Here is a 27,043-nt window from a genome sequence, read left to right as displayed (position 1 = left end):
GAGCACCAAAAATCCCCAAATTACCTGGAAAGCAAAGTTGAAATACAGATAGGGAAATATCAACTACGCATGAATGTACAAAACTAGACTCCAATGCCAGAGTCCTTGGCATTCCCACATAGTACATTATATACTCTCTTAACGTTAGATGAGTCACAATTAAATAGGAGAAAAGATAAGGATGGTCATGGGTTGCAAGCAAAATGTAACCCCCAGCAAATGTCTAAAATCCAAGATTTGGTCATACTTCTAAGTTTTTACTTGATATGCAAGACAATGTCAGTCAGTCCTATTGTAAGTAATGTGTCTCTATAATAAATGATATAGTTTCCATCTAATTTTTCAGGTAAACTGAAGAGCTACTTTTTATTATTCTATAAAACAAGGGCTTTTGATAGGAACAAACTCTCTCATTAGCAATGTTATATTATGTAAGATGAAAATTTGAACTGACACCATGAAGGACTACATCGGACAGATTATTCCTGACTGGAATCAGAAGCTTGCTGGATATGTTGCTGTGCTTATGTCAACACCACTGAAGACATCCATCAGAGGAGAATCTTCATTATAAAGTGACCTTGACCACATTAGATGTTTTGGAAAATAACATCAAGAGAAATCAGAAGTGAGTATTAAGCTTCTCTTTTCCACTGGTAAAACCATATGACAAAGGTAATAAGAGCCAGCAAAGATTTACTTCGTCTTGATTATTTTTTTCATGGAATAGCCTCAGTAAAATTGTTCTCCAAAAAAGGTTGTAACAAATCAAATCCAAGCAAAATAAGGAGCTTTGGTTAGTTTACAAAAGGCAGCAGCTGCTTCTGATCTTCATAGCGACTTCTTCTAGCTACCCATCACACTTCAGTTTTTATAAGTATGTTAGATACAAATCAAAAGGTATACTAAACATTGTGTCATCAACAAAAAATTTTAAGAATAGCCTTTAAGGTAGAGGGAGGAGATTGAGTAAAGCAGAATACAGGCTAGATTTGCCCAGCATACTGAGTCACCAAGAGGCAAAATACATTTTAGCTTATTATATTGTGCAAACTCAACTTGATTTGTTTCATTTTATAATTCAGTGTGTTGTGTTTGGCCAGAAAACTGGGCTGAGTAAACCATCATAAACATATTAGGAGCACAGCACCACAGAAGCTTCTTTATCAAAAGTAATAGGCAGAACAGTATATTTCAATCCAGCAATGAAGATTAACGTTTTGTCTTAAAATCCGTTGAGGATAAGAAATAACTCTGTTAAAAAGAACTCTGATAACAAAAATAATTTATTTTTTTTACATATTCAGAGGACAAAAGTATTAGAGCTTCACATTTTAATTTACATTCAGTATAGTTGAAGTGAAAAATAGAAGCAATTATTCCGAATAGGTTTAAATTCAAATATTTTAGTTTAGCTGAATTTAGGTTAATATCTCTGAGACATATCTCACAAACGCACACACATGTACGTGTGTGTGTGTAGTGTGTGTGTGTTTATAAATAGTTTCAAAAATATAATTCAAAACATGAACACTAACCATATGCTATTTTATAATCAGTGGACAATATTTTACCTATCAAAATATATGCATCCTGAAGTATATTTTCCCCCATTATTTTCTTCAAAACTATCATCAGTTTTCAAATGTACAAAAGCCAGATATTTTCTTTAATTATGTGCTGCCTTCCATTTTCTCATTTGCACATTTTTCCTTTTTTAATGATTCAACCAAGTAAATGTTTTATATTGTCCTTAAGAAAACTGTAAGAAGTAAACCAAAATAAATTTCAATACAGAAATAATAAATTTCTATATGCAGATCCAACAATCTCCTTCCTAGGTAACTGTTTTACCTAGGTAAAAAGTATAAAATTCAGAAGCATGTAACAAGCATAGATAAATACTGGAAATTAGATATAATTATAGGAATATGTAAGATATGAAGAGAGTATTAATATAATTTATTCCAATAGAATTTAATGCTCGTGAATTTTACTAATTATACCTGCTGTTTATAGTAGATACTGCAGCAGGATCCAGCAGATACTCTGCTTGGTGAGAGAACAACTGAAATATTCAGCTACCATTACCACAGGTCCAGTATTTTGAGCTTGTAATAATATCTGAAATATAAATATTTTTGAACTGGGATAAAATTTCTGTTTCACCTTTTGAAGAAAATAAATCAGTATTATATTGTTGAATTTTACAGAGTTTGCAGTTTACAAAGTCAGCATCTTACCCCCAATCTCAGAAGGATGGAAGGCTGAGTCAACCTTGAGCCAACCTTGAGCTTGGTGAGAATTGAACTGCCGAACACCGGCAATCAGCAGAGGTAGTCTACAGTACTGCATTCTAACCACTGTGCCACCATGGCTCTAATATACTTTTTGATAACAGACAAGATATATAAACTGCCATCCTTCAATAGTAACAATCTCCCATATCTTTTCCTAATATAATTATTTCTAGATAATAATGTACTTGTGTTGTAGGTTCACTCCAAGTCTGGTTTTTGTTCTGAAGTTTTTATCCCAAACTACCACAAACTATTTTCTGCATATTGAATCTGAAAGCATGTTACCCATTTAAGATAGCTCATAATCATATTCTCTTTCTCTTCCTTTTACCTTCAGTTGCCTCTGGTGGTAGAAACCCTTCTTTTCTATTTGTTGGATGTTGGACTACTTTCAGTGGTTTAAATCCTGGTGAAGCTTGAATAGTAGAGCAGATTTCTGGTGGGCTACGTAAATACTGAATGAAATAGAAGAACGTTATTCATACAACATGGAGTACTTTTCAGAACATTAAATAAATGGGTAAGTATTACATGTACAGGTGAAACTCGAAAAATTAGAATATCGTGCAAAAGTTCATTTATTTCAGTAATGCAACTTAAAAGGTAAAACTAATATATGAGAGAGACTCGTTACATGCAAAGCAAGATATTTCAAGCCATGATTTGTCATAATTGTGATGATTATGGCTTACAGCTCATGAAAACCCCAAATCACAATCTCAGAAAATTGGAATATTGTGAAAAGGTTCAATATTGTAGGCTCAAAGTGTCCCACTCTAATCAGCTAATTAAGCCATAACACCTGCAAAGAGTTCCTGAGCCTTTAAATGGTCTCTGTCTGGTTCAGTAGGAATAACAACCATGGAAAAGACTGCTGATCTGACAGTTGTGCAGAAAACCATCATTGACACCCTCCATAAGGAGGGAAAGCCTCAAACGCTAATTGCAAAAGAAGTTGGATGTTCCCAAAGTGCTGTATCAAAGCACATTAATAGAAAGTTATGTGGAAGGGAAAAGTGTGGAAGAAAAAGGTGCACAAGCAGCAGGGATGACCGCAGCCTGGAGAGGATTGTCAGGAAAAGGTCATTCAAAAGTGTTGGGGACTTTCACAAGGAGTGGACTGAGGCTGGAGTCAGCGCATCAAGAGCCACCACACACAGACAGATCCTGGACATGGGCTTCAAATGTTGTATTTCTCTTGTCAAGCCACTCCTGAACAACAAGGACCCAGAGTATGGAGGAAGAATAGAGAGACACACGCTGCAAGATGCTTGAAGTCCAGTGTGAAGTTTCCAGTCTGTGTTGATTTGGGGAGCCATGTCATCTGCTGGTGTTGGTCCACTGTGCTTTATTAAGTCCAGGGTCAACGCAGCCGTCTACCAGGAGATTTTGGAGCACTTCATGCTTCCTTCCACAGACAAGGGTTATGGGGATGCTGACTTCATTTTCCAGCAGGACTTGGCACCTGCCCACACTGCCAAAAGCACCAAAACCTGGTTCAATGACCGTGGGATTACTGTGCTTGATTGGCCAGCAAACTCGCCTGACCTGAACTCCATAGAGAATCTATGGGGTGTTGGGAGGAGGAGCCAATGTTGTGACGAGACGACGTGTGATCTCAATGCTCTGAGATTGCAGTTGATACTTTTGCCACTGGGTGGTCCAAACGGACCTAAACCAAAGAAAATTGCAACATTGCAACAATAACATTGCTACTCGGAGGCTGCAGGTCTGTATATTGGAAACAAAACACTTTTACTTTTCTCACTGATTATCCTGGCTTGGCACTTCAAGGTCTCACTGCTTGTTTATAGAGAGTGATAAGAAGAAAAGCATACAGATGTCCCTTTGAAGTATATCTTTAACCAGAGAAAGGTAAAAATAAAAAGTTATTGTGAATCTATGCTTAATCTTGTTAAAACCTTCTAAGCTAGAGCAGCAGTGTTTGTTAGCTGGAGATAATGGCACAATTTCAACAGCAGAAAGAAGTTTTAAGTCTACAAAAGATATTCTCAGAAATACAGAAATTATCAAACACACATGGGAGCATAGAGAAGAAGTTGGAAGACTTAGTGCATCTAACAGCAAAATATGATGAAGAAGTTGAAGATGTTTATCAAGTGGAAAAAGTGGCGGTTAAAATCCTAAAAACTGAAGAGCAAAATGAATATAAAGAAATTAAAATTGCTGATATTTATGGTGATTGGTTTGTCTCTGAAAATGGAAAGAGCGGAATACTGAAAGAGGAATTAAATGGAGGGGAAATCTACCCCAGATAGCAAGATACAGAAGAAGAAAAAACAAAAGAATTTATGGATTTAAAGTGAGAAATTTTATTAGCAATATCACTGATAACACTACCAACAATCAAAGATAAACTGATTAAGGAAACAGAAGAAGGGCATCAAAATTACATGAGAGATTTTATAAGCAAGGAGTTGCTAAGAGGAGTCCATACAAAGTTGATTAAGGAGATGATTAGAGGACTGATACCACAAATGGCAGAAGATATGAGACTGTTTTTCTACTGGAAAGATACAGGTTGATAGATGGAAGAGTATAATTTAAAACTAGTTAAACTTAGTGAAATTTAGTGACAATAGATATAGTTAAATAAATAATTGATAATGATAATAATGTACGCAATGTGTAGTGTTATGATAAGTAATAATGGGATATGAATATTGAATGATACCCATGAAAGGAAGATTAGAAATCCTTTTGGATTATATATAAAGGTTAATTAAAAAGAACTAAGTTAGATACAGTTAAGTCTTGATTATTAGGGGGGAAATGTTATGATACAGGATATAGTTAAATAAAGGAGGGATAATGATAACAACGTATATACAGATATGGGTACAACATAAGGAAATTGGGTGTAAATTGTAAACAGTGATTTGGAAAGAAGGATTAGAAAACTTTGTTATTAAATATTATGGAAGTTTAGCTAGAATAGGACATAAGGATTCAGTGTTATTGGAGGATTTTAGAAATAGTAAATGAAATGCCAGTATGTGGTTATGTATTAAATCTTGGTATATTTTATGATGAAGGACGTTTAAACAATTATAGTCAAATGAAAATGGAGGTATGATGATGGTAACATGTATAAATATCTGAGTTAAAATACTTGAGTTAATATGAATTATGTTTGTTGATTGTGGAAGAGATGCACGAAAGCCTTTTTGTAACTAACTGATACACTTTCTACAGTATGTAAAGAAGGATGGGTTGTGTTTGTTTTGAAAATAAAAAATAAAAAAAATATTAAAAATAAGAGAATCTATGGGGCATTGCCAAGAGAAAGATGAGAGACATGAGACCGAACAATGCAGAAGAGCTGAAGGCTGCTATTGAAGCATCTTGGTCTTCCATAACACCTCAGCAGTGCCACAGCCTGATAGCTTCCATGTCACGCCGCATTGAGGCAGCAATTGCTGCAAAAGGGGCCCAAACCAAGTACTGAGTACATATGCATGCTTATACTTTTCAGAGATCCGATATTGTTCTATGTACAATCCTTGTTTTATTGATTGCATGTAATATTCTAATTTTCTGAGATTGTGGATTTGGATACAGATGGAGGAACAGAGGCATACTAATTTAATATTGAATCACAGAAAAAGTAAATAAACATATAACCTGATAAGTGGTCCTTTGGGGAGAAAGAGGAACAATTGCTTCTGAATTCATATTTGGACACTCTTTGTATGCCAAACAATTGTCCTGGACTGAGGCTTCATGCGCGGATAATAAATCTAACTGTAACCAAAACAAAATAAAAATGCAAGGGGTTATGGTTAATCAGAGGGTGTGCTTCTCAGGGAAAATATTTCATGACCTTCAGTTTACAGGTATAGTTTATCTGAACTGGACAAGACAAAACAGCCTTCCCTTTGTCAAAATATGCTGTGATACTGGCTTATAAAAAACTGGCTTCTCATAGACACCATTATGGCTCAAGATCAGAAAACTATCAAGTAAATAGTTACATGCTTCTCTTTTGAACGGGAAAAATGCTAAATACAAAAATGTCTGGATATAACCTTCAATGTTAAGGTACATTTCAGCTATTGATAATTCAAAATTTACAGAAAGTAATCCTTTATGCGCTTTTGCTTGATAAAAGTCATTAAATTGGAAACTCTGGTTGATATTCATTTCACCTCAATGTTTATTTTTCAAGCCAAAACTGCCAAGCAAGTAAGGATATTTGTTGCCAGAAGTAGCAATGTTCAAGGGATATTAATGCTTTTGCAGTTGAGCGAATTGGCTCATTTTTTTAAAAAAAGACAATTTTTCCTAAAAACATTACCAAGTGGCACACTTCAAGCAAACATTTATACTGTTACCTATATAATGAAAATATTAGTTATTATTGCGAGAATGTCTGGTGCCATATACTTTAACATAACATTTCCAGGTAGGTTACAGTTTGTAAAATAAGCACACAATAAAAAAATCTCATTTAGTAACAAAGAAATAAAAATGTTTATTTATGCATTCAATTAGTACCCTGCCTTTAAACTCAATCAAATATTTAAAGTAAGAAATCTATTATAGATTAAGTGCCCTATACAGAGTATTTCTGCAATAAAAATATGTGATTATTCTGTAAGCTGGAACCCTTTGATTAAACACTTCCAGATTCATCTACCCATATGTGGGTGTCAGTTTTTGATAAGATGAATTTAGTATCTACATTTGTGCAAACGGAGGAACCATGGAAAATCAAATGAGCAAGCTTGCATTTACACATGTGTGAAAGGGGCCTTGACCCCTGTATCCAGTGTTGAATAAGTAAGCCTCGACTGATTATAAGAGTGCTCTTCTCATTGGATTTTTTTCCTGAAATAGATGGATAAAGGCATTCTCCTTCTCAATGACAAGGTGTCAATGCAACGCATAGCTGTGGATTTTCTGCCATTATGTCAGTATTTATAAGTGCCAAGTTCAATGTGGCTTATATACCTTCTTTTTTCCTTTTGTGCATGCACTCCACCTTCCCCCTGGCCTTCAGACACAGGCAGCAGTTACATACCATGTCAGCATTTGATGGTTTGGATGCTACAATCCCACACTTTTCCTTTGAACTGTTTTTTCCAAAGAAAGATGGTACATGAGGAGAGGATATAGAACATACATTTTCAAATGTTGTTTTTCCCCTACATTTCCTTTTGACGGGTTGCTGATCCTCAATCTAAAGTTTTTTAAAAAAGGAAATGTGCATCAGCGTAAAATCAAGACCAGTGTAACCCTTTCAGTCATTCATATCAGCTTGATATTCCAAAGAAGAATGCAGTGCTTTAGTATTAGCTTACAATTGTCAAGTGGGAATCATGTCCAATTCATGTCCAATTCTATGAATAAATATAGATGTGTTACTACTTTGTTTGGAGGGGGTGATTTGTTATGATTTTTATAACAGCCTGGCAACGAATAATTTAACACTTCAGTTGAAAATCTCACAACTGTGATTCACTCTAAGGAGTAAAAATATTCTCCTTAGACTTATAAAAACAGTGGGTTGTGGTATAGAGGTCAAATACACAACTAACTGTGCGCAGAAATAAAGGTAATCACGCCTTGCCCAATTTATACATGACAGCCAAAGAGTATTAAAAATGGTTACCTTCTTTTTTCGTTCTGAAAGCAATAATGAACCCCCAGAAGGCTCTGGTTTAAGTCTTTTTTCATTTGCAGACAAAATTTTACACACTTGTTTCCCTGAAAAATGCAACGAAACACTATGGTATGTTTCAAATCATCTCAAAAAAACTAGCCCTGTTTTTGCCAGCCATAGGTATGTGACTCAGAGGCCGATCAACAGCATCATGCACTTATTCCCAATTTCAGAACATATAATTATATCTTCACACTATATATAGCTTACCCACTTTATTCAAAATCTCTCTACAAAGAGGGAATGAGCATTTTGCACTTGATGTATGTATCCAAGGGTACCAATTACTTTAGATGAATCAGGTACTCACAGCGGTTACCATAGTGACAAAAAAAATTGGGGTGCAGCCTGCAGCCAGAAATAGCTGTGATTTTGCAGCTTGTTGCCACTTTTCCCTACTAGCAGCCAATCAAAGTGTTCCAGACACTCTTTGGTGCTTCTGATACTGGCTTGGAAACTGAGGCATTATAGCAAAGATATGCCTTAAAGGCTGGACCTCATGCATTGTGTTGAAACCAGCAGAGAATCTCTTACAAAGATGCACTGGCTTCCAACAGAGGTAGGAACGCTCATTTTTATATTTTCTGTGCCCAGTACTCCTCACCAGAGCAATCCTGTCTCAGTCGACTTGTCTTCCAATCCAGTATATGAGAAGAATCAGGCTTCCCTCGTTCACTTGATTTCCCCCCCCTTTTTTTACCTTCTTCTAAAATGCTCTCCAGATCACCATTTTGGTAGGATTCTTTCTTTCCCCATCACGTAAATGGTGAGAGGAAGGGAAAAACTCTCCTCCATCCTCAGTTAGTTAGGTGGCCTTAATCTAATTAACATAGCTCTTATAAGGATTTCTTTTTCTTTACTAAAGATTCTGCTTACCAGCCTTTGCACAATCCTGGTCTATTTTTTGTGAATGTTTTATAATAGAATGCACACCCTCTGTCCTTCATTCATTTCTTGCCATATTCCTCTATGATTGGCATGGAAACAGGTGCTTAATAGCGTGAGAGGAAGTGTTTGGCCACATGATATTCTGTACCATGTCCTTTCAGCACGTTATTGTAAGGACATTATTTGGTATGATCTGGAACTTGGTTATGAAGGCACATTTATGCATGCATATTTTTACTGCTTTATTGACATAGGATCAAGGCATTTGATTATGTCTTGTGACAAAATGAAATACTGGGTTAGACAAAATATTAAGGTACAAGCTACTACCAGGGGGAAGGAAAAATGCATGGTTTGAGATGATGCAAATCAGAGATGATCCAACAGAAGATGTACAAGTGTTTTTTTTTTTAATTTATTTTAATACTAGGAGATAGAAGGTAAGTAGACAGACAGCCATTCAAAGAGAATGGAAAGAGTTCTCGACAAATTAATGAACTGAATACCTGGGTATTCAGTTCGTTTTATTATGATCAAAGATCAGTCAAATCTGAGTACAGAATAGAACACTGCTTTGAATATTCTCCCTAGTAAGATATCCCTGAAAATCTGGGATGAACATTCATTTTAAATTTAAATAAATTCATTAAATATTCTTCAGAAAACAGCCATGCAATTCCACAAAAAGGTGCAACTGCTATAGCAGCTAAGACACTGGCCTAGAAGCCAGGAGACAGAGTTCTAGGCTTCCCTTAGGTTAGGCAGGAAAGCTGGCTGGATGATTTTGAACTGGACAATCTTTTTCTTTTTTTATTAGGTATAGTCACTGCCTTGTTCCCTCCCTCTCTCTCCCTCCCTCCTTCCTCCCCTCCCCCCTCTCTCACACACACACACACTCACATAGGGTTATAACCTCAAATATACTTTTACAAGTATTTTTAAATGTTCACATCTTTAGATAGAGTAGGTAGTACTTCTAGACTCCCAAACAAGCCAAAATTACTGATAGTTAAGTAGAGACATACATTTTTAAATCCCTGAACAGTCTTGTGAGAAAATATGACACCAAATTATTATAGGGCATGTAAACAAATTCCATGAATGACAGCAAAGCAATGCAGAGGATGAGAAGGGAACTATTTTAGTTACGATATTTTCAGTGCCAGCATTGCAATCCAGCTATAGTAAAGGTTTTAAAACATATGATTAGAGAGTATTTAAAGGAACCACTATAAATAGGCTGTTGACATAATCCTACCTCAGTAATAGAGGGGGGAAAAAATCTATCAGGTACCTTACACTTTTTTTTTTACCTGCTACCACAGCTGAAGTATTTGTGGCTTTAGAAGGGAGTTTCTGCCTGGATTGTTTTCTGCTGGCAAAAGACTGTGATATTAATATATTATATATTCAAACATTATGAAAAAACATGACTAGCATTGCAAATAAAAATCTCCATGTATTAAGATGAAATATTTTTGTTCCTCCAGTTAAACAAGTCACCAGTATTCAAGACAACACCCCAATAACATTAGGAGGACAGGCCTTAAAAATTGTGGAAAAATTCAACTACTCTATCTTGGTAGCATCATGGATACAGATGGAGGAACAGAGGCAGATGTGAAATGCCAAACAGGCAAAACAGCTGCTGTCTTTCAACAAATGTGCTCAGTCTGGACCACATCTGCCATAAACAGAGCAACCAAGATCAGATTATTAATACAATACATACAATAGCAGAGTTGGAAGGGACCTTGGAGGTCTTCTAGTCCAACCCCCTGCCTAGGCAGGAAACCCTATACCGTTTCAGACAAATGGCTATCCAACATCTTCTTAAAGACTTCCAGTGTTGGGGCATTCACAACTTCTGGAGGCAAGCTGTTCCACTGATTAATTGTTCTAACTGTCAGGAAGTTTCTCCTCAGTTCTAAGTTGCTTCTCTCCTTGATTAGTTATTTAATGCCATTGTCATACCAAATGCCATCTATGCTGGTGAGATCGGAAATCTACAACAAAAATTGTTCTTAAGATCAATATCTTCCAACATCATTGTTGTATATTCGTATCTCATATAAGGATCATGTCACAAACAAGGAAATTCCACAAAGAAGTAATTCCCAAAGACTCTCTTGAGATAGAGAGAGAACAAAGAATGGGCTTTGCTGGACACATGCTCTATGAGTAAGCAACATTCAGCAAAAATCACAACCAATTGGATACCAAAGGATGGCTGCAGATCAAGAACTGTGGAGTATGCTTGTGTGCTTAGATGTGGAAAAAAATTAAGCAGAAAGCCCTGTACAAGTAGTCCTCAACTTATAACAATTTGAAGTTACAACGGCACCAAGAAAACTAACTTAGGGCTGTTTTCACATGACTGTTATGGCATTCCCATGGTCACATGATCAAAATTCAGGCACTTGGGAATTGGCATATATTCATGATAGTTACGCTGTCCCAGATCATGTGATCACCACTTGTAACCTTCCCAACTTGCTTCAGACAAGGAAAATCAATGGGGAAGCCAGATTTGCCCAATGAGTGCATGATTCATTTAAGAACTGCAGTGATTCACTTATCTGGCATGGCAAAAAAAGGTCAGAAACTGGGACAAAAATCCCTTAAGTGTCTTGCTTAGCAATAGAAATTTTAGGCTCATTTGTTAAGGACTACTTGTATGCAATAATATTTATTTTTTAATTTATTACATTTATTTGCTGCCTCTCTCAATTCAAACCACTCTGGATGGCTTACAGCATAACAAACATTTTAAAAACCACCATTAAAATCATTGGATATCAAATGACAAAATAAAATCATTAACACAAAACATACGAGTCGGATACAATGGGAGAGCAAGTGGGGTTAGCTTTTAATTAGTCAACCACCTCCAGTGTGAAACTCCCCCATAGGGACCCCAAGCCATCTGCCCGAACCAGACATTTAAGGCTCTTGCAAAAAGGATGGGAGCAAATATAACCTCTGGGGTAGGTAGGGAGAGACATTATATATTATATATCAGCTAATCAGTCAAAACAATTCATATGATTAATTTTGCTTTAATATGAACCTCTATTGGTCTCACAATAGATATACGTGACGCCTCAGCAGTTAAGGACACTGAGCTTTTCAGTTGGAAAGCTGACAGCCCAGGTTCGAGACCTAGCGCTACGAAATAGAATAAGCTCCCATCACATGACCCAGCTCCTGCCCACCTAGCAGTTCAAAAGCATGCAAATGCAAACAGATAAATAGGCACCATTTGGGTGAAGGTAACAGCGTTCCATGCACCTCAGTGTATAGTCATGCTGGCTACATGACCACGGCAGTGTTTTCAGACAAAGCTCTCTTGGCGAAGAAATGGAGATGAGCGCTGCCCCGTAGAGTCAGAAACAACTGGATGGGGGAAACCTTTACCTTTACAGATACACTGTTGAAAATGTAATCTTTAAAAGGGGATCTTCAGAACTACAGTTAGTCTCACTTGTAGAGTTCTTAGCAAAATTTCCAAAATTCTTGGAGATTTCTCCCAAGCATAAATGCCAGTAATTCTAAAGCTTATGTGAAGCATTCTGTGAATAAAATGGTCCTTGGAGAGTGAATGTGAAGAGACATTGACTAAGTAAAATAGTCTAGTATAACACGTCAAAGGCTTTTGTGGATTTCCTAACTGTAAGTGAAATATAAATGGAAATTGGCATCTGGAACTCAAACTTACAGTTTCGGAAAGTGAGACTTAAATCTTATTCATACAAATAAAAATAATACGCGTTACAGAAGTTCATATCTTTTAAGATTTCTGATTATGATAATTTTTCTCAGCTGCCTAATATATTTAATTTTGTCTATATTATAAAATAAATTATTCCCACAATAATGATAGCACTAGTCATTTGTTCCTAGGGTCACTTTAAATTACTTTTTAATTGTGGTTTTGGTTTATTAAGAGAATACATTTGGAGTCCAATAACATTGTTGGCATCTTTACTCTTACAAATTGTTTTGCATCAGCACCTTTGTGAACACTACTAATATAAAAAAACCCCAAAATTATCAAATTTAAAGAGAATTTTCTTCTTACCTGGCAATGTATTGGCCTTGGATCCCTAAAGGGGTACCTGGAAAAGATTTAATCTTGCTGAATATAATAAGCCCATGATAGTACAGTATTTCTAATTGCCTATGTCATAGTGCTCATCCATACTTTACTTGCCCCAGTAAAAAAGTGTCCCATTAACCACTTGTCACTTGACTTTGCCTGCCTTGATGAAGTCCCTGAAGTCTTGGCTGTTGTCCCAAGCAGTGGGGCAGGCTGGTATATGAACCCATGAATATGATGTATAATATAGGTTTATGTCCAGCACATTTTTAAGGATTCTAATATGAATTTTGATATTTTTAATTTTCAGTTAGCTATACAAAGTTGCTTGGCAAGGAGATCCTCATAAAAAGAAGTAAATATGTAAGAAAGGAATACATGTCTTTGAGCCACAATAAAGTGATATTTGTGTCTTTTTTTGGTCTATGTCAAAAGTGGGGCTGGTGCTTTGTAGTCTGTCTGTGACACTTCATTTCCTTGAAGGCAATGTTTTTACTTCTGTTGACTCACACAGTGCTGTGAGCACTGCCCCTGTCCTCTGGTTACTAAGAGTGGCCCTCTGCTGCTCTCGGTCTGCTGGGATGTCTTCTCTTACAGAAAACCTAACGACAATGTGTTTTGCACGTTATGTCTTAGGCTTTTGGGGGACTACTTATGTGCTTTAAAACACTAACATAGCAGCTCCTCTTATTTATGGGCACCAATGTACTGTTGAACATTTCAAGAACTTCAGCTGATTTGAATGGTATTGTGATTGCTGCTTTTACCTGTTTGGCCCTGCCTATCCTTCTACAGAGGAATATCTCATGTAAACATCAGACGTGGTGCCCTTTTTTGCCTACTATAATGCCATTTCCCCTTTTAAATGGAATACCTTTGGATACCATGGCCATTTGCTGCCAGCAGGCCCTTGTAGCACTCACCAGTTTGAGGTGAAATCGACAAAATGTCCCCCAGATGCCTCTTCTAGCTCAAGTGACTGTGGGTGGAACTATAAAACTAGAGCAAGCCTTTTATTGTCCCATAACTCTTGTGCAATGCATGACAAAAAGTAGCAGAAGAGGAAGAAGATAATGGATCTCTTTGTGTCAGTTCTCCAGCCCATAGAATTACTCCATAAAATGGGGAACTGACAACAAAAGGCCCTTAGATCTTCTAATTGCAACAAAGGAAGTGTTTTCCCACCCTACTTCTTTCCTCTCCTCTCTTCATATTCAGATATAATTGTTATTTTGCTGAGGCAAAAAATGAAATACGACCAGCATTTCATTAAGCCAATATACCCATGATGGCGAACCTATAGCATGCGAGCTGTCACCCCAGCTCAGCTCTAACATACATCCATACGTGCCTCCTGCCAGCCAGCTGATTTTTGGGACTCTGCCGCACATGCGCGGGGTGGGGGGAGAAGCACACTCATGCAGAGGTGGCAGGGGGGAGCATAGGGGGTGCGGCACCTGCCCCCCGCGGCCTGTTTTTGGTCCCAAGAGGCTGCAGGGAGGCCTACTAGGCCCAAAATGGGGCACAGGGGAGGGTCGCTCGCACGCATGTGCAGGGGATGGGGGGGAGTGCAGGGGTCATGTGGGCAAGTGCAGGGAGATGGGGCGCACAGGGGTGTGTCACACATACATTGCATTATGGGTGCACTTTTTGTCGTCGGATGCTTTTGGCCTGCAACGACAAAAAGGTTAGACATCACTGATCTAGGGGGTCATGATCCACACTTGGATGTTTTGTAGTCGTGTGCTTTCGGCATGTGATGACAAAAAGGTTAGCCATCACTGCTATATACTTTAAGCTGGCTCCTGCAACGAACAGCAGGAAATGCTGCTTCATGGATGAGACCAGAGGACATGCAGAATTACCCCCAAATTAAGTTTGAGAAATATTTGGCCTTCAATGATGACATAATTTCCAATGGAAACTGGCAGATGAAGTTTGCTCTGTCCATTACTTTTCTCCCCCAGATTCTTTTATTTCCTGACATAAATTCATCCATATCATATTCCTACCCAGACCCAAGTCAGCTGCTCAATATATAGTTCTGCTTTTCTATAGAACTTCACTGGCAAAGTTAAGTAAAATGTTATATATCATATTCTAAAACTTACCAAGTATTTTAGAAAGGTTTGGCAGTTGTGACATCTTGTCTACGCTGATGGCTTTGCTGGTATCCAAGAGAGTTGAATTTTTGCATGCATGGTGTGTTTCAGGACTAACAGTGTTTTCTGAAGACAGAAGACAATCCAGTTAATGGTTCTATTATTAAAATTCAGAAAGATCTAATGTTAATAATGCCTTTTTATAATGACTTCAGAACATTTCCATATATTTCAGGGGAGCTAACAAATAGGTTGATAATGGGAGTATAATCTGAAGCAAATGTTTGCTTAATGCATAATGGAACTAATTTATCTCTAGGTTTAGGAAACTTAGATCAGGAATTGCCAAATCAAAAGTTAAAAAAAAGGGTGATTCTGAATTCATGAATTGATTGAAGGAATATGCATACACATTAGCAAATTAAAAAGGATTGGGCAGAAGACTATTTAATCTGTTTTCCTCTCTTATTGTACTTAATATATCAAAATATAATATACTAATGGTCTGTCTTCTAATTTAAAGAAAAAACAGATACATGTGCATATATAAAACATAAAAGGTATGTGTATCTCTTTTTGTCATTTATTCTCACAAATAATTTTTAAAATGTGTACCTAAACCAGTTTCATCCCTGAATATTTCAGGTGATGAATAACTACTTGTAGAATCAATAGTTGTGGTATAACTACAGTCCAGAGTAGTCTCCATATCCAAACATTCCAGCAAAAAGTCTGAAACTCCTGTTGGTAATGTCATTCCTGGAATTACAGCAAAATGTAACATTATCAAAAGATAATTTTAACTTTGCAGAAGCCCAGAAAAGCTTCTGCAGGAAGCAGCAGAGAAAGAATACAGAAAGATTTAAGTTTTATCAATTGCTTACCTCTCCATTGTGGAGCACACTTTTACAAAACCAAAAGGAAGCATATACAAACTGATCAAGATAAAACCAATAATCCTTTTGCATAACAAAATGGTACTGTCTATCTCAAATAAATGTATTTAGCGACAAAGGGGGGAAAAGCAAACTTAATTGTATTCTTATCACCAAAACAATACCAAATATACTCAAAGAGTTTGTATATATAGCTATTCTTAATTACATTTTTATCCCGCCTTTTATTACCGTATTTTTCAAAGTATAAGACGCACCAGAGTATAACATGCACCAAGGTTTTGGAGGCAAATTTTTTAAAAAATTAGGTAGGTAGATAGAGGAAGAGAAAGAGAGAGAAATACAGTAGGTAGGTAGGGAGAGAGAGAGTAGTTAGGTAGGTAGGTAGGTAGATAAAGGAAGAGAGAGAGAAATAGAGAGAGATAGAGAAATATTATAGGGAGGGAGAGAGAGAGTGAGTTTAGGTAGGTAGGTAGACAGAGGGAGAGAAATAGAAAGGGATACAGAGAGAGAGAAATGCTGTAGATAGGTAGGGAGAGAGAGAGAGTAGATAGGAAGATAGGTAGATAGATAGAGGGATAGAGAGAGAGAAATACAGTAGGTCAGTGACGTGCGGTGAGGTTTATGACTGGTGAGGCACTGACACAGTGCTGGGTTTCAAATATTTTTAGACTTGTGGACTTCAACTCCCAGAATTCCACAGCCAGGCATGCTCAGTTCCGATTTAAAGCGACAGCATTTGTTTTTCTCCTTTGCTCCTTCTTTCTTTTTCTTTTTCTTCTCCCTCCCCTCCTTCCTCCCTCTCTCCCTTCCTCCCCCTCTCTCAAACACACGCACACACACACACCCAGAAGTTGGATTGGACTATCTCTCCTACCCCCTTCCCTCTCTCACTCGCTCTCAAACAAACCCACACACACACAAAAGTTGGATTGGATATCTTTTCCAGTGGCTTGAAAGCAGTTCCTCTGCCATCCCCATTCCCCTGCTGCCTTCCCCAAACACCTCCACCATTGCAAATGCAGCCTGCTGTCTGGGTGGGAAATGCCTGGAACACAATAAAGCCCACCCACTCACCTCCTGCTGGCAGGCTGGGGTGAGAGGAGAGGCAGAGAAGCCAGAGGGGAGCCGATCCGAGCCTTCCAAAAGAAAGAGGCTGGGGGAAAGTGTGTGTACTACAGCATGGCTCTTTGCCTGGTTTCCTGCATCCTCCTGTGGTCTCCTCAGTGCTCGCTTGTGCTCTCCCTCCCCAAGTGTAGTTTGATTGCAGGCGGAGCCACGTTGCCTTTTCAAACTTGTAATCAGTGAAGCTGGGCTAGATTTTTATATAGTTTTATCCAGCTGTGTGTGTGAGAGAGAGAAATGAATGGGGGCCTGGAGAGGAAGTCACTACACTTGGGGAGGGAGAGCACCAGTGAGGAGACCACAGGAGGAGGCAGGAAGCCAGGCAAAGAGCCATGCTGTAGTACGCATGCAGTTCTCCTGCCTCATAGTAGAGGGTGCTTTTTAAGAGGCTTTTTTAAACAGTTAAGCAGAGTCATCCACGGTGAGGCAGTAACTAGCTCAGCCTGACCTCAGCTCTCGCCTTTTTCCTTTTACATTTTTTTTCTTTTCATGATGAGAGTGGTGAGGCTATGCCTCACTTGCCTCACCTGACTGCACGTCACTGCAGTAGGTAGGTAGGGAGAGAGAGAGAGAGAGAGAGAATAAGTAGGTAGGTAGATGTTTCCAGGTGTATTTATCCATCTGCTGGAGAAGGAAATCACTGACAATCTGCAGCACCTAAGACTTAGTTTCTGCTGGCACAGCACTTGATCAATGTAATTCTTATCAATCAGTTAAAGAGCTTTCCAAAAGGAAAAAAAAGTTTTTGCACTCTGCAAACCTCCCCAAAACGGCCTGTTTTTCACAAAAATGGGCCCATTTTTTAAAAAAGAAAGGCATGAATAGCCTTGGGTGGGGGGCTTGAAGAGTGCTCCTGGGCCCCCCCAAAACGAGCAAAAACCAGCCCATTTTTCATGAAAAAGGGCCCATTTTTTGTAAAAAAAAATGCATGCATAGCCTTATCGAGGCTTATAGAGTGCGGCTGGGGGCTTTGGGGGCAAAAAACAGTCCGTTCTTTGCTCATTTCTGCCCTCCCCAGCTCCCAGGAGCTCCCTGAAAGCCTCCATAAGGGTATGCAGGGCCATTTTGGTGAAGGGGTGGGGCTGCGGCAGGCAAAAAAAATGCTGTATTTGATGTATAAGACGCACCCAGATTTTGAGCCTCTTTTTTGAGGAAAAAAGGTGCATCTTATACTCCAAAAATACGGTATATTTTATGTGTAACTTAAGGTGGCAAACATACTTAATACTCCTTCCTCACAACAACATCCTTGTGAGGTGGGTTGGGCTGAAAGAATGTGACTGGTCCAAATTTACCCAGTTGGCTTTCATGCTTAAGGCAGAACTAGAACTCATGGTTTTTAGGCCACCAGCTTAACCATTACACCAAATTATACATACAGAAACATATACAAATTTAGTGGTGGTGAATTTGTTCTTAAATGAACACACATGCACAATAACAAACCAATAAGGATTTGCCTTTAATAAGCAATCAGAAAACTTGGGCTGTTGGGATAAACATAAAACTCCAACCACTCAATGGTCTGCTAAGTTGATGTTATGAGGAACATATGGACAAATTTGATTGACACTGATTAGTTATGGATGATTGTAATGAATACCATTTACTGAAATACTTAGGTGGAATTGTCAAAAATATATGTACTGTATGCTTTTGTTTTTTTCACTATGTATTATTTTTTATTTCAATTAAAAAGCAAACATAAACTAACATAAGCTATTAATCAGGAAGAATATCTTGTGTGCTGAAGTACATTTTAATTGGTCGACAAATTGTTATTTATATTACAGTATACTTATATGTTATTTTTATTTATTCTAATCCTTTTGAAATAATGACCCAAAAAGGGGAAAAAACCCTCAAAGATAATTATGATAAAAATACAACCATTGTCAACAAAAGAATTTGAAAAAAATACAACAAAGCAAATATATATATATATTGCATTAGGTAGGTATATATAGAATACGTAAAGAATTACAATTCTATATATACCTATCTAATGCAATTAATCAAGTATGTATTTATGCAGAATTTATATATTATAGATAATATTTATTCTTATTTATGTATATTATTTAATTTAATTTAATTTTTTAATTTAATTTAATGCTTCTAGACCGCCCCCTCTCCCGAAAGGGACTCGGGGCGGTGTACAGTTCATACAAAATATATCAGATACAATAAAATTAAGTATGTACAGTTGACAGTTGACATGGAGGAGGTTAAAATGCCATTAAAAGAACTGTACAAAGCAGATTAAAATAAGTTCAAACCCTTAAAAACAAATACAGTGAATTAAAAAACCCCTGTTCTCTCTTCTCGGGTTCCAAAAAGCTCTTAAAATCTGGTTTTGGTCCCAGGCCTGGAATTAATGTATCCTTGTATTTTTGAGGTGTTTGATTTGTATTGCCTTTGAGGATGTTTTAATCCAGGCTATATGTGTTTTATGTTTTATCAGTTTTTATGGATTTTTTGATTTTGGAGTTGGAGGGCTATAACACATTTAAACAAATGAACAAATAATAAACGATTTCAATCCTCATGAGAAAAACTGACATGGAGCAGGGATGTTATATATCAATGTTACTTTGTGAGACCCATGTGCAAAACCAAAGCTTCAAGTTATACTGAAAAGAATAGCACAGCATACATGGGAACTCTCACCTGAAGTAGCATCACTGTATCTCAGGCTTTGTGTACTTGCAGAGGCTAAATGCAAGGAATCCTATGGACAACAATGAAAGACCAGATATCATAGAAAATATCATCATAAAATTTCTCAAAAATTGTTACTTAGAAGTGATCCTTCACCACCCAAGCTATGCTGTAATTTTGAGATAGCATTTTTTCCCTCAAGCAGGAACTATCATTCTTATGATCAAACTATTACACCAGTGAACACAAAAAAGCCATATTACCAAGCAAGCAAGCAAACAAAACGAACAATAAAATACATACATGCATACGTACGTACGTACACACATACATACGTACATACACACACATACATACACACTACTGCTCATCATCCTATCTGGGGTTGTTTTATTTGACATTTTTTTCTTCTATATTTTTGTATAGTTACTTGTTTTAAATGATTTAACTATTTGTAAACTGCCCATAGTTGCTGGGAGTCAGACAGCAAATACATTTAATAAATGATTATGATTATCACATCCTTCTCATCAAAAAGATTGGAAAGGATACCACAATCTCCCAGGACAATGTCTTGCTGTGTAAAATATTCTTAACTTCCCATTGCACACTTCTCCCTATCCTAGTAAACTTATAAAATATACTAAATTTAGTTTTAACCCTGGTTAATGTTTCATGACTTAAGTAAGTAGTTTGGTTAATTTATGATTCAGTGTATTGTGTAAACCCAATCTAAGTCAATGGGAGCCAGATATGATCAACCTTTTTCAAATTACAATCACAGCTGAATGTGGTTTAATGGCATCCTGGATATTATCCTCATCTATGCTTCCACACCAGTGAAATGTATTCAATTAAAGTGATTTCACAATACTATGTCTACCTTTAAAGGAGTTGTTTCCATGTCATTGATATAGTTGGTTACCTCCGGAACTCTATATTCACTGCAATTTAATTCAATCCTATTTAGACAAAAATGAGGGCAATTACATTTTCAGAAGCTATTCCAGATCTTTTCAGATATCTACAACCTCCTTCAGTAAAACAGTAAGTGTATCATGTTTGCTCCTGAGCATTCATTCAATGAGAATGTTGTTGATACGAAAACTGGTCCAAGAACACCATTCCCTTAGCATGATGGATTACAGTCCCATCATCCCTAGTCCCAATGGAATTATACTGTTAACACAAAGTGATCTAAAACATTTCATAAGATTAAAACAAACAAAAAAACTTTAGAAGTTCTGAATGCCTATTATTTCATACCTTTCTTCAGATGAAGGACAAACCATCTGAGTCACGTCAGAGTATTCTTGAATTTTTGGTAATGCTTTTGTAACAATGCTTTTCATTTTTCCTAAGGAGAAAGAAGGTAGAGTAGAAGTTACCACAAGAGCAGGAGTAAGGAAGAAAACAGTTTTAAGAAATTCATTATTAAGCTTATCTAAAAGTCTTGCTTTCACCTAAATGATCTTTTTTATGTAAAGGGGGCATAGAGAACCAGTTTGGTGTAGTGCTTACAACATCAGATGAGACACTGTAAGACTTGTAGTACACTCTAAGGCACAACATTAGCTGGGTGATCACTTTCTCTCACCCTAGGAAAGAAGCAATGGCAAATCCTTTCTGAAAGACCTTGCCTACTCTCTAAAGCTACTTTCTCTTCAAAAGGAGAAATGCTCCCCCTTCTGGTTACTCAATTTAATTAATTTTGTAAGCAATCCACACAGTACATAGAAAGCTTTCATTCTTCCAAGTTTAGGCAATTTTAGGGTAGCAAACAAATCAACAGGTGAGTTACTATTCAGATTGGGAAGAATGTCCTACATATACCGTACACTTGGTGAAGCCTATTCATAATCACATTTTTGGGTTAGGTAAAGGCCACCCCCACATGCTTGCTAGTTGTTTCTTGCTCTAGGGGGCGGTGCTCATCTCTGTTTCAAAGCCAAACAGCCAGCAATGTCCAAAGACCTCTCCGTGGTCATGTGGCCGGCATGATTAAATACCGAAGGTACATGGAGCGCTGTTATCTTCCCACCAAGGTGGTCCCTATTTTTCTAATTGCATTTTTTATGTGCTTTCGAACTGCTAGGTTGGCAGAAGCTGAGACAAGTAACAGGAGCTCACTCTGTTACTCAGTGCTAGGGATTTGAACCGCTTAACTGCTGACCTTCTGATCGACAAGCTCAGCATCTTAGCCACTGAGGCACCACATCCCAATTCTGGGTTAAACATTGTCAAAAATTACTGAAAAAGGAGACCTGGATCAATCACGAAGTTTAAAAAGAGGAACAGTATGTCTCTCTTCCATAAATTATTATATTTTTGATAGTTTGAATAAAATATATTGCACCTTCTGGATGTGATCATGCTCCCCCAAGCACAATTGTTATCTGGGCCTGGTGTGCATCTGTGTGTTCCTCCTGGAGTCACAACTGTTCTGAAAGAGCGCATGGCACTGTGGCTCCAAAAGCTTTCACACAGCTTCTTCTCATGCATTAGTTACAACCTTCCCTGAACTAGGGGGTCTTGTTTTCATTCACTGAGTCATTTTTCATTTGGACTATTGCAATATGCTGTAGATGGAGATGTCATCTGAAAACTTTGATTAGTCCAGAATGGTGTGGTTTGGGCAGTTATGAGACCCACACAATTTACTCACATACACACAGCATCAGGGGTGAAATCCTCCCGGTTTGGCCCAGTTCGGCCAAACTGGTAGGGACGATTGTCCCAGGTTCTGCAAACCGCTAGTAAAAAAATGCTCCCAAGGATCGCACGGATCAGCTGTGAGCCGTGTGATTGTGGGAAGCTTCCCCCACCCTGCTTTTTAAGGCATTTTTTTCCTGCCTATTCACCCAAACCTGGAACAACATTAGAAATCAAATCGGCTTCAGCTTTAAGTTTTCAAAAAGCAATTGATAACTCTTTTTTCAGCTAGCTTTGAGCCCTTTTGCAAGGGAAATGTTTGCATTGGCTGATCAGTGGACTATTTTACAAGTAGTCTTCAACTTACGGTCACAATTGAGCCCAAAATTTCTGTGGCTAAGCGAGACAGTTGTGTCCCATTTTACCTTTCTTGCCACACTTGTTGTTAAGTGAATTGCTGTGGTTCTTAATTTAGTAACATGGTTGTTAAGTGAATCTGACTTTCCCATTGTCAGAAAGTTGCAAAAAATGACAATAGCCCGGGACACTGCAACAGTCATAAATATGAACCAGTTGACAAGCACCTGAATTTTGATCATGTGACCATGGGATGCTGCAACGGTTATAACTGTGAAAAATGGTCATAAATCATTTTCTTCAATGCTGTTGTAACTTTGAACGGTCATTAAACAAATGGTTGTAAGTTGAGGACTCTCTGTATTACATTAGTAATACTGCTATAAAGTATTGGTATCTTCAGTACTCAGAATTAGTTATAACTGGAATAGTATGTAAGTCTAACAGAATAAACAACCTACCCATGTAACTAAAAATGAACCAGAAGACATTGTTTCTTATTCCTGAAATGTTTCTGCAATTAAATCAGAATATTCTCCATAAAACTTCTTAGAAATGCATGTAGTCCTTGACTTACAACAGTTTATTTAGTGACTGTTCAAAGTTACAACAGCACTGAAAAAAGTGATTTATTGCCATTTTTCACACTTAAAACCATTGCAGCATCCCCATGGTCACATGTTCAAAATTCAAATGCTTGGCAACCTACTCATATTTATGACAGATGCAGTGTCCTCGGCTCCGGAGATTAGACTGGTTCCCATTCTAGCACTCTTTCAGAAAGTTCTACCAGCCGATCTGGGGAACCCAGAGCAAGAGAGAGCCCATTAAATAGGTAATATGAATGTATGTTGTCGCCGGAATGAGAGGATGGGGGTTATTATTTTATTATTTTGCTTATTCTTTTTTTTAATATTGTGTCTTTATGTCCTTGTAAGTCACCTTGAGCAGCCATGTGAGTGTAGGCAGCGATATAAATTTTCTAAATAAATTAAATAAATATGGTCCCCTTTTGCAACCTTCTGACAAGTAAAGTCAATGAATCAGATTCACTTAACAACCGTGTTACTAAATTAAGAACTGCAGGGTTTCACTTCACAACTGTGGCAAGAAAGGTCATAAACTGAGGCAAAACTCAACTGTCTCAATAAGAGAAATTTTGGATTCAACTGTGATCGTAAGTCGAGGACTATCTGTATTCAAGAAAAAATAAGGAAGTGCAGGCTATAAACCAAATGCAGTATATATTACATCCATTTCAGGCCTAAGAAAATCCAGGTAGACCTCCCTTCTTCCTGGAACTATCTTCCCTCAAACTGTCCAGTACAAAGTGGTTTCCAGTTTACAGAAAATGATTTTTTTAATTGTTTTTACCACTATGAACCCTTTTAAAAAAAAATATCAAGGCTCTTTAAACACTTGAATCCTAGATAAATGTCACATTCCATCCTATTGTGCTCTTACTCCAAAAATTGTCTAGGACTAGTTGTGTGTGTGTGTGTGTGTGGGGGGTTGTTTCTCTTCCAGCTGAAACCTAGGTCACAATTCAAAGAATAATCCACTTGCAGTTATAGCACACATAGCAATAAGCAAGTCACAAAGTATATTGTGGAAGAAATTTCCTAATAAAACACATAAGCATACATGGCAATACTTGTCAGAAGGTTGCAAAATGGTGTAACTAGAACTTAAAGTATTTCTTTTAAAGCTATGCAATAAACAACTCCCTACACTCTCCTGACTCAGAGTGCAGAAGGAAACTATTTGGAAAGTACATGTTTCCTCTTCAGGAAACGGAAGCATAGAGATGAAATGAGGCCTCACCAAATCACCTGGTTCTTCCATATGAATCTTCAGACCTTAAAAGGAACTAACCATGATTGCCCTGTATATTTTTATGAGATCCAGGGCCCTATAAAATCAGGAGTACACAACTGCATTTCAACTTCAGACCTTCACCCTTAATTCAGGGAAGGCCAGAGGGGTGCAGCATTTTAAAAATATCTTGCCTTAAAACTTAAAGTTGTGTCTTTAGATCTTTGAGAGGATTTCGAGTGATTCTAATAACTCTAATAATGACTATATCTACATTGGGCAGGATTCAGTTCACCATAGTCCAGGAACTATAAACAATAAATCCATTTATTTACAAACCAAAAAAACTCATTTGTTGTGAAAAATCTTGAGGCTTAGAGCTGTATTGTTTTCCTTCTATACATTAATTGAAAATCAAATTCACAGAAAACGTAAGTAATTTAAATGAGACCAGAACAAACAATATCATTCAACTATTCTCTTTACATTGTAGCGAAATGTTCAAACTAGATCAGATCTTCTTCAGCCTTCCGGTCATCTAAAAGCTCTCTATGATTGATCAAAAAAAGTACAGCGATTATACAGTCTGAAATATCACTTTAAATAAAAACACTTTAAATTTTCATGAAGATCTCACCTTTTTTTTTATTAACAGTGCTTTTCACTTGAGGATCACAGCTAAATTTAGAAAGCAGATTTGGATGCTCCTGAGATGTTTTGGCTTTACTCTTCATTCTGGACATTGCAACAGATACTGTTTTAGCAGGCAATGGAGAATCACAATGTATTTTCTTTTGCATTTGCCTCTTCCCGGAGTATGAACGTAATTTCATCCAATCCATCTTCTTTTTTTCTGCTTTTTTTCCTTCAGAGCTGCTGTCTAAAAGGAAAAGAAAATAAGACAAGATCTAAGTCAAATATAAGCCAAGGCATCTTTCTGAAGCCTAATGACTTTCAGACATACTGGTTATCAATACTTGCTCTACCTAAACCATGATGGCTCAGGAAAACAGGAACCAAGGTACAACAAACTTTGACACAAAAAGAATATAAGGATATCATTTCAGAGAATAAAGCAGTAATCCAACTTAATGTGCCCTTAAAAAAGAGAAATCAGGATTTGATTAGGACTTTCTTGAGCAGGGAGATGATCTGGAAGACTTCCACTGTCCCTTCTAACTAACGCCAACTCAGGAGGTTCTGATAGATTCTGGAGAATCAGTAGCAGAAATTTTGAGTAGTTCGGAGAACCGCCAAATGCTACATCTGCTGTCCTGAGAGTGGGGTGGGAATGGAGATTTTGCAGTATCCTTCCCCTGCCACGTCCACCCAGCCACACCCACAGAACCAGTAGTAAAACATTTTGAACTTCATCACTTCTCCAACTAGTGCTGTCCAGGTACTGCAGCAACTAACTCCAAATCTATTATTTCTACACTGAAGTCAAATACCAATTTTCCTCCAAGAGAAAGTGCCCCAAAACATATTTTCTTGAGGAATATTGTTTGTTATACAGACAGGTAACTCGAAATATATAATTGAGTTTGCATTAATACCTACTACTTCGAGGGCACTCTCAAGGACTCAAGAACTGAAGTGCAAATTTAGCCAATATAGGGAGAAAAGCAGAACAGCCAAGAATCAGCAGATGAAAAGCTAAAGATGTGGGAGAAATAAGGATGCTTGCAAGCAGTTATAAATCCAGATCCGATTATAAAGATTGGCATCAAACTGAGGTGACACAGGTGATGCAGGTGAACAAACTGCCTTATAGTTAATGCGACCGCCTGATTCTAGGGAAGGGTAGCAAAAGCTACCCCAAAAATATAACTCTGAAAAATACTAACGAAAGGACAAGAACCTCGTCTTCGAGAGCACCTATGGCCACAAACGGTTGCCCCCCCACACCACAACCCGCCGCCCGCTTCATTAGCTTCCTTTAATAACAGACTGACGGTCCACTCCCGTGAGGGGAGGGGGGTGAAAAAGAGGCCATCTCGGCATTCTGATAGACAGCTGCTTTCACCCAATCACCGCTCAGGAACGAATCCAATGATCCTATCGGAGTCTTCAACCCACTCCCTTCCTTCGCCTCATTTGTTCAGCTCGTGAATCGCCGCGGCTGATCGTCTAATGAGAAGAACCCGCAGAACGGCTTCCATCGAATCAAAAGCCCGGCTGCCGGTATTTGATTGACTTTACACGTGCGTGCTTTACCGTGCTTCTCGCTTCTTAATGGGATGCTTCCCAGATGCGCTCCGGGGCAGATCCCATAATCCTTCCAAAGGGGGATTAAATTCTGCGAATTAAGAGGAGTGTTAAGAGTTTGAAGAGTGTATTTCCGCCAATTCCTACCGTATAATTTGGCTTGCTGAGTTAGTATCACTTGTGTGTGCACAACCTAACGTAGAATTTTCTGCCTTTTTAAATACGGAAGACTCTGTATTTCTTTATACTCCTAC

The 27,043-nt window shown here is 37.7% G+C and overlaps 1 protein-coding gene across 5 annotated transcripts; it reads right to left on the bottom strand.

Moving 5' to 3' along the window:
• Positions 1-1,292: 1,292 nt before the first annotated feature.
• Positions 1,293-26,541, bottom strand: MEIKIN (meiotic kinetochore factor). 5 transcript variants are annotated; one of them, XM_081936622.1, is made up of 14 exons: positions 26,429-26,505; positions 26,138-26,172; positions 25,219-25,461; positions 21,024-21,114; positions 20,641-20,719; positions 19,767-19,827; positions 15,691-15,834; positions 15,085-15,201; positions 12,956-12,992; positions 10,188-10,249; positions 7,936-8,030; positions 7,345-7,503; positions 2,632-6,065; positions 1,293-2,124 (listed from the first exon to the last, which is right to left on the bottom strand). In XM_081936622.1, the coding sequence occupies exons 3-13, from the start codon at positions 25,421-25,423 to the stop codon at positions 5,907-5,909; spliced, it is 1,209 nt and encodes a 402-aa protein (XP_081792748.1). In that variant the 5' UTR covers positions 25,424-25,461; positions 26,138-26,172; positions 26,429-26,505; the 3' UTR covers positions 1,293-2,124; positions 2,632-5,906. The 5 variants fall into 5 exon arrangements, with proteins under 5 accessions (XP_081792748.1, XP_081792749.1, XP_081792747.1 ...); XM_081936623.1 differs by having other exon boundaries at positions 26,443-26,484; XM_081936621.1 differs by lacking the exon at positions 26,138-26,172 and having other exon boundaries at positions 26,443-26,541.
• Between the last annotated feature and the right edge of the window lie 502 nt (positions 26,542-27,043).

This window comes from Natrix helvetica (assembly GCF_964273705.1).
Source record: "Natrix helvetica genome assembly, chromosome: 1".
NCBI lineage: Eukaryota > Metazoa > Chordata > Lepidosauria > Squamata > Natricidae > Natrix > Natrix helvetica.
Note: the sequence above shows the minus strand (reverse complement) of the source record. Positions and strands in the feature narration are given on the sequence as shown.

Bases quoted from the DNA above. Each gene is read 5' to 3' on its own strand.
- MEIKIN (XM_081936621.1), bottom strand. From the start codon at position 25,423: ATGGATTGGATGAAATTACGTTCATACTCCGGGAAGAGGCAAATGCAA. The intron at 20,720-21,023 runs GTATGAAATAAT...TTGTCTAAATAG, and splicing joins TGTCCTTCATCTGAAGAAAG to GATTGAATTAAATTGCAGTG. The intron at 15,202-15,690 runs GTACACATTTTA...TTCTGTCTTCAG, and splicing joins CAGGGATGAAACTGGTTTAG to AAAACACTGTTAGTCCTGAA.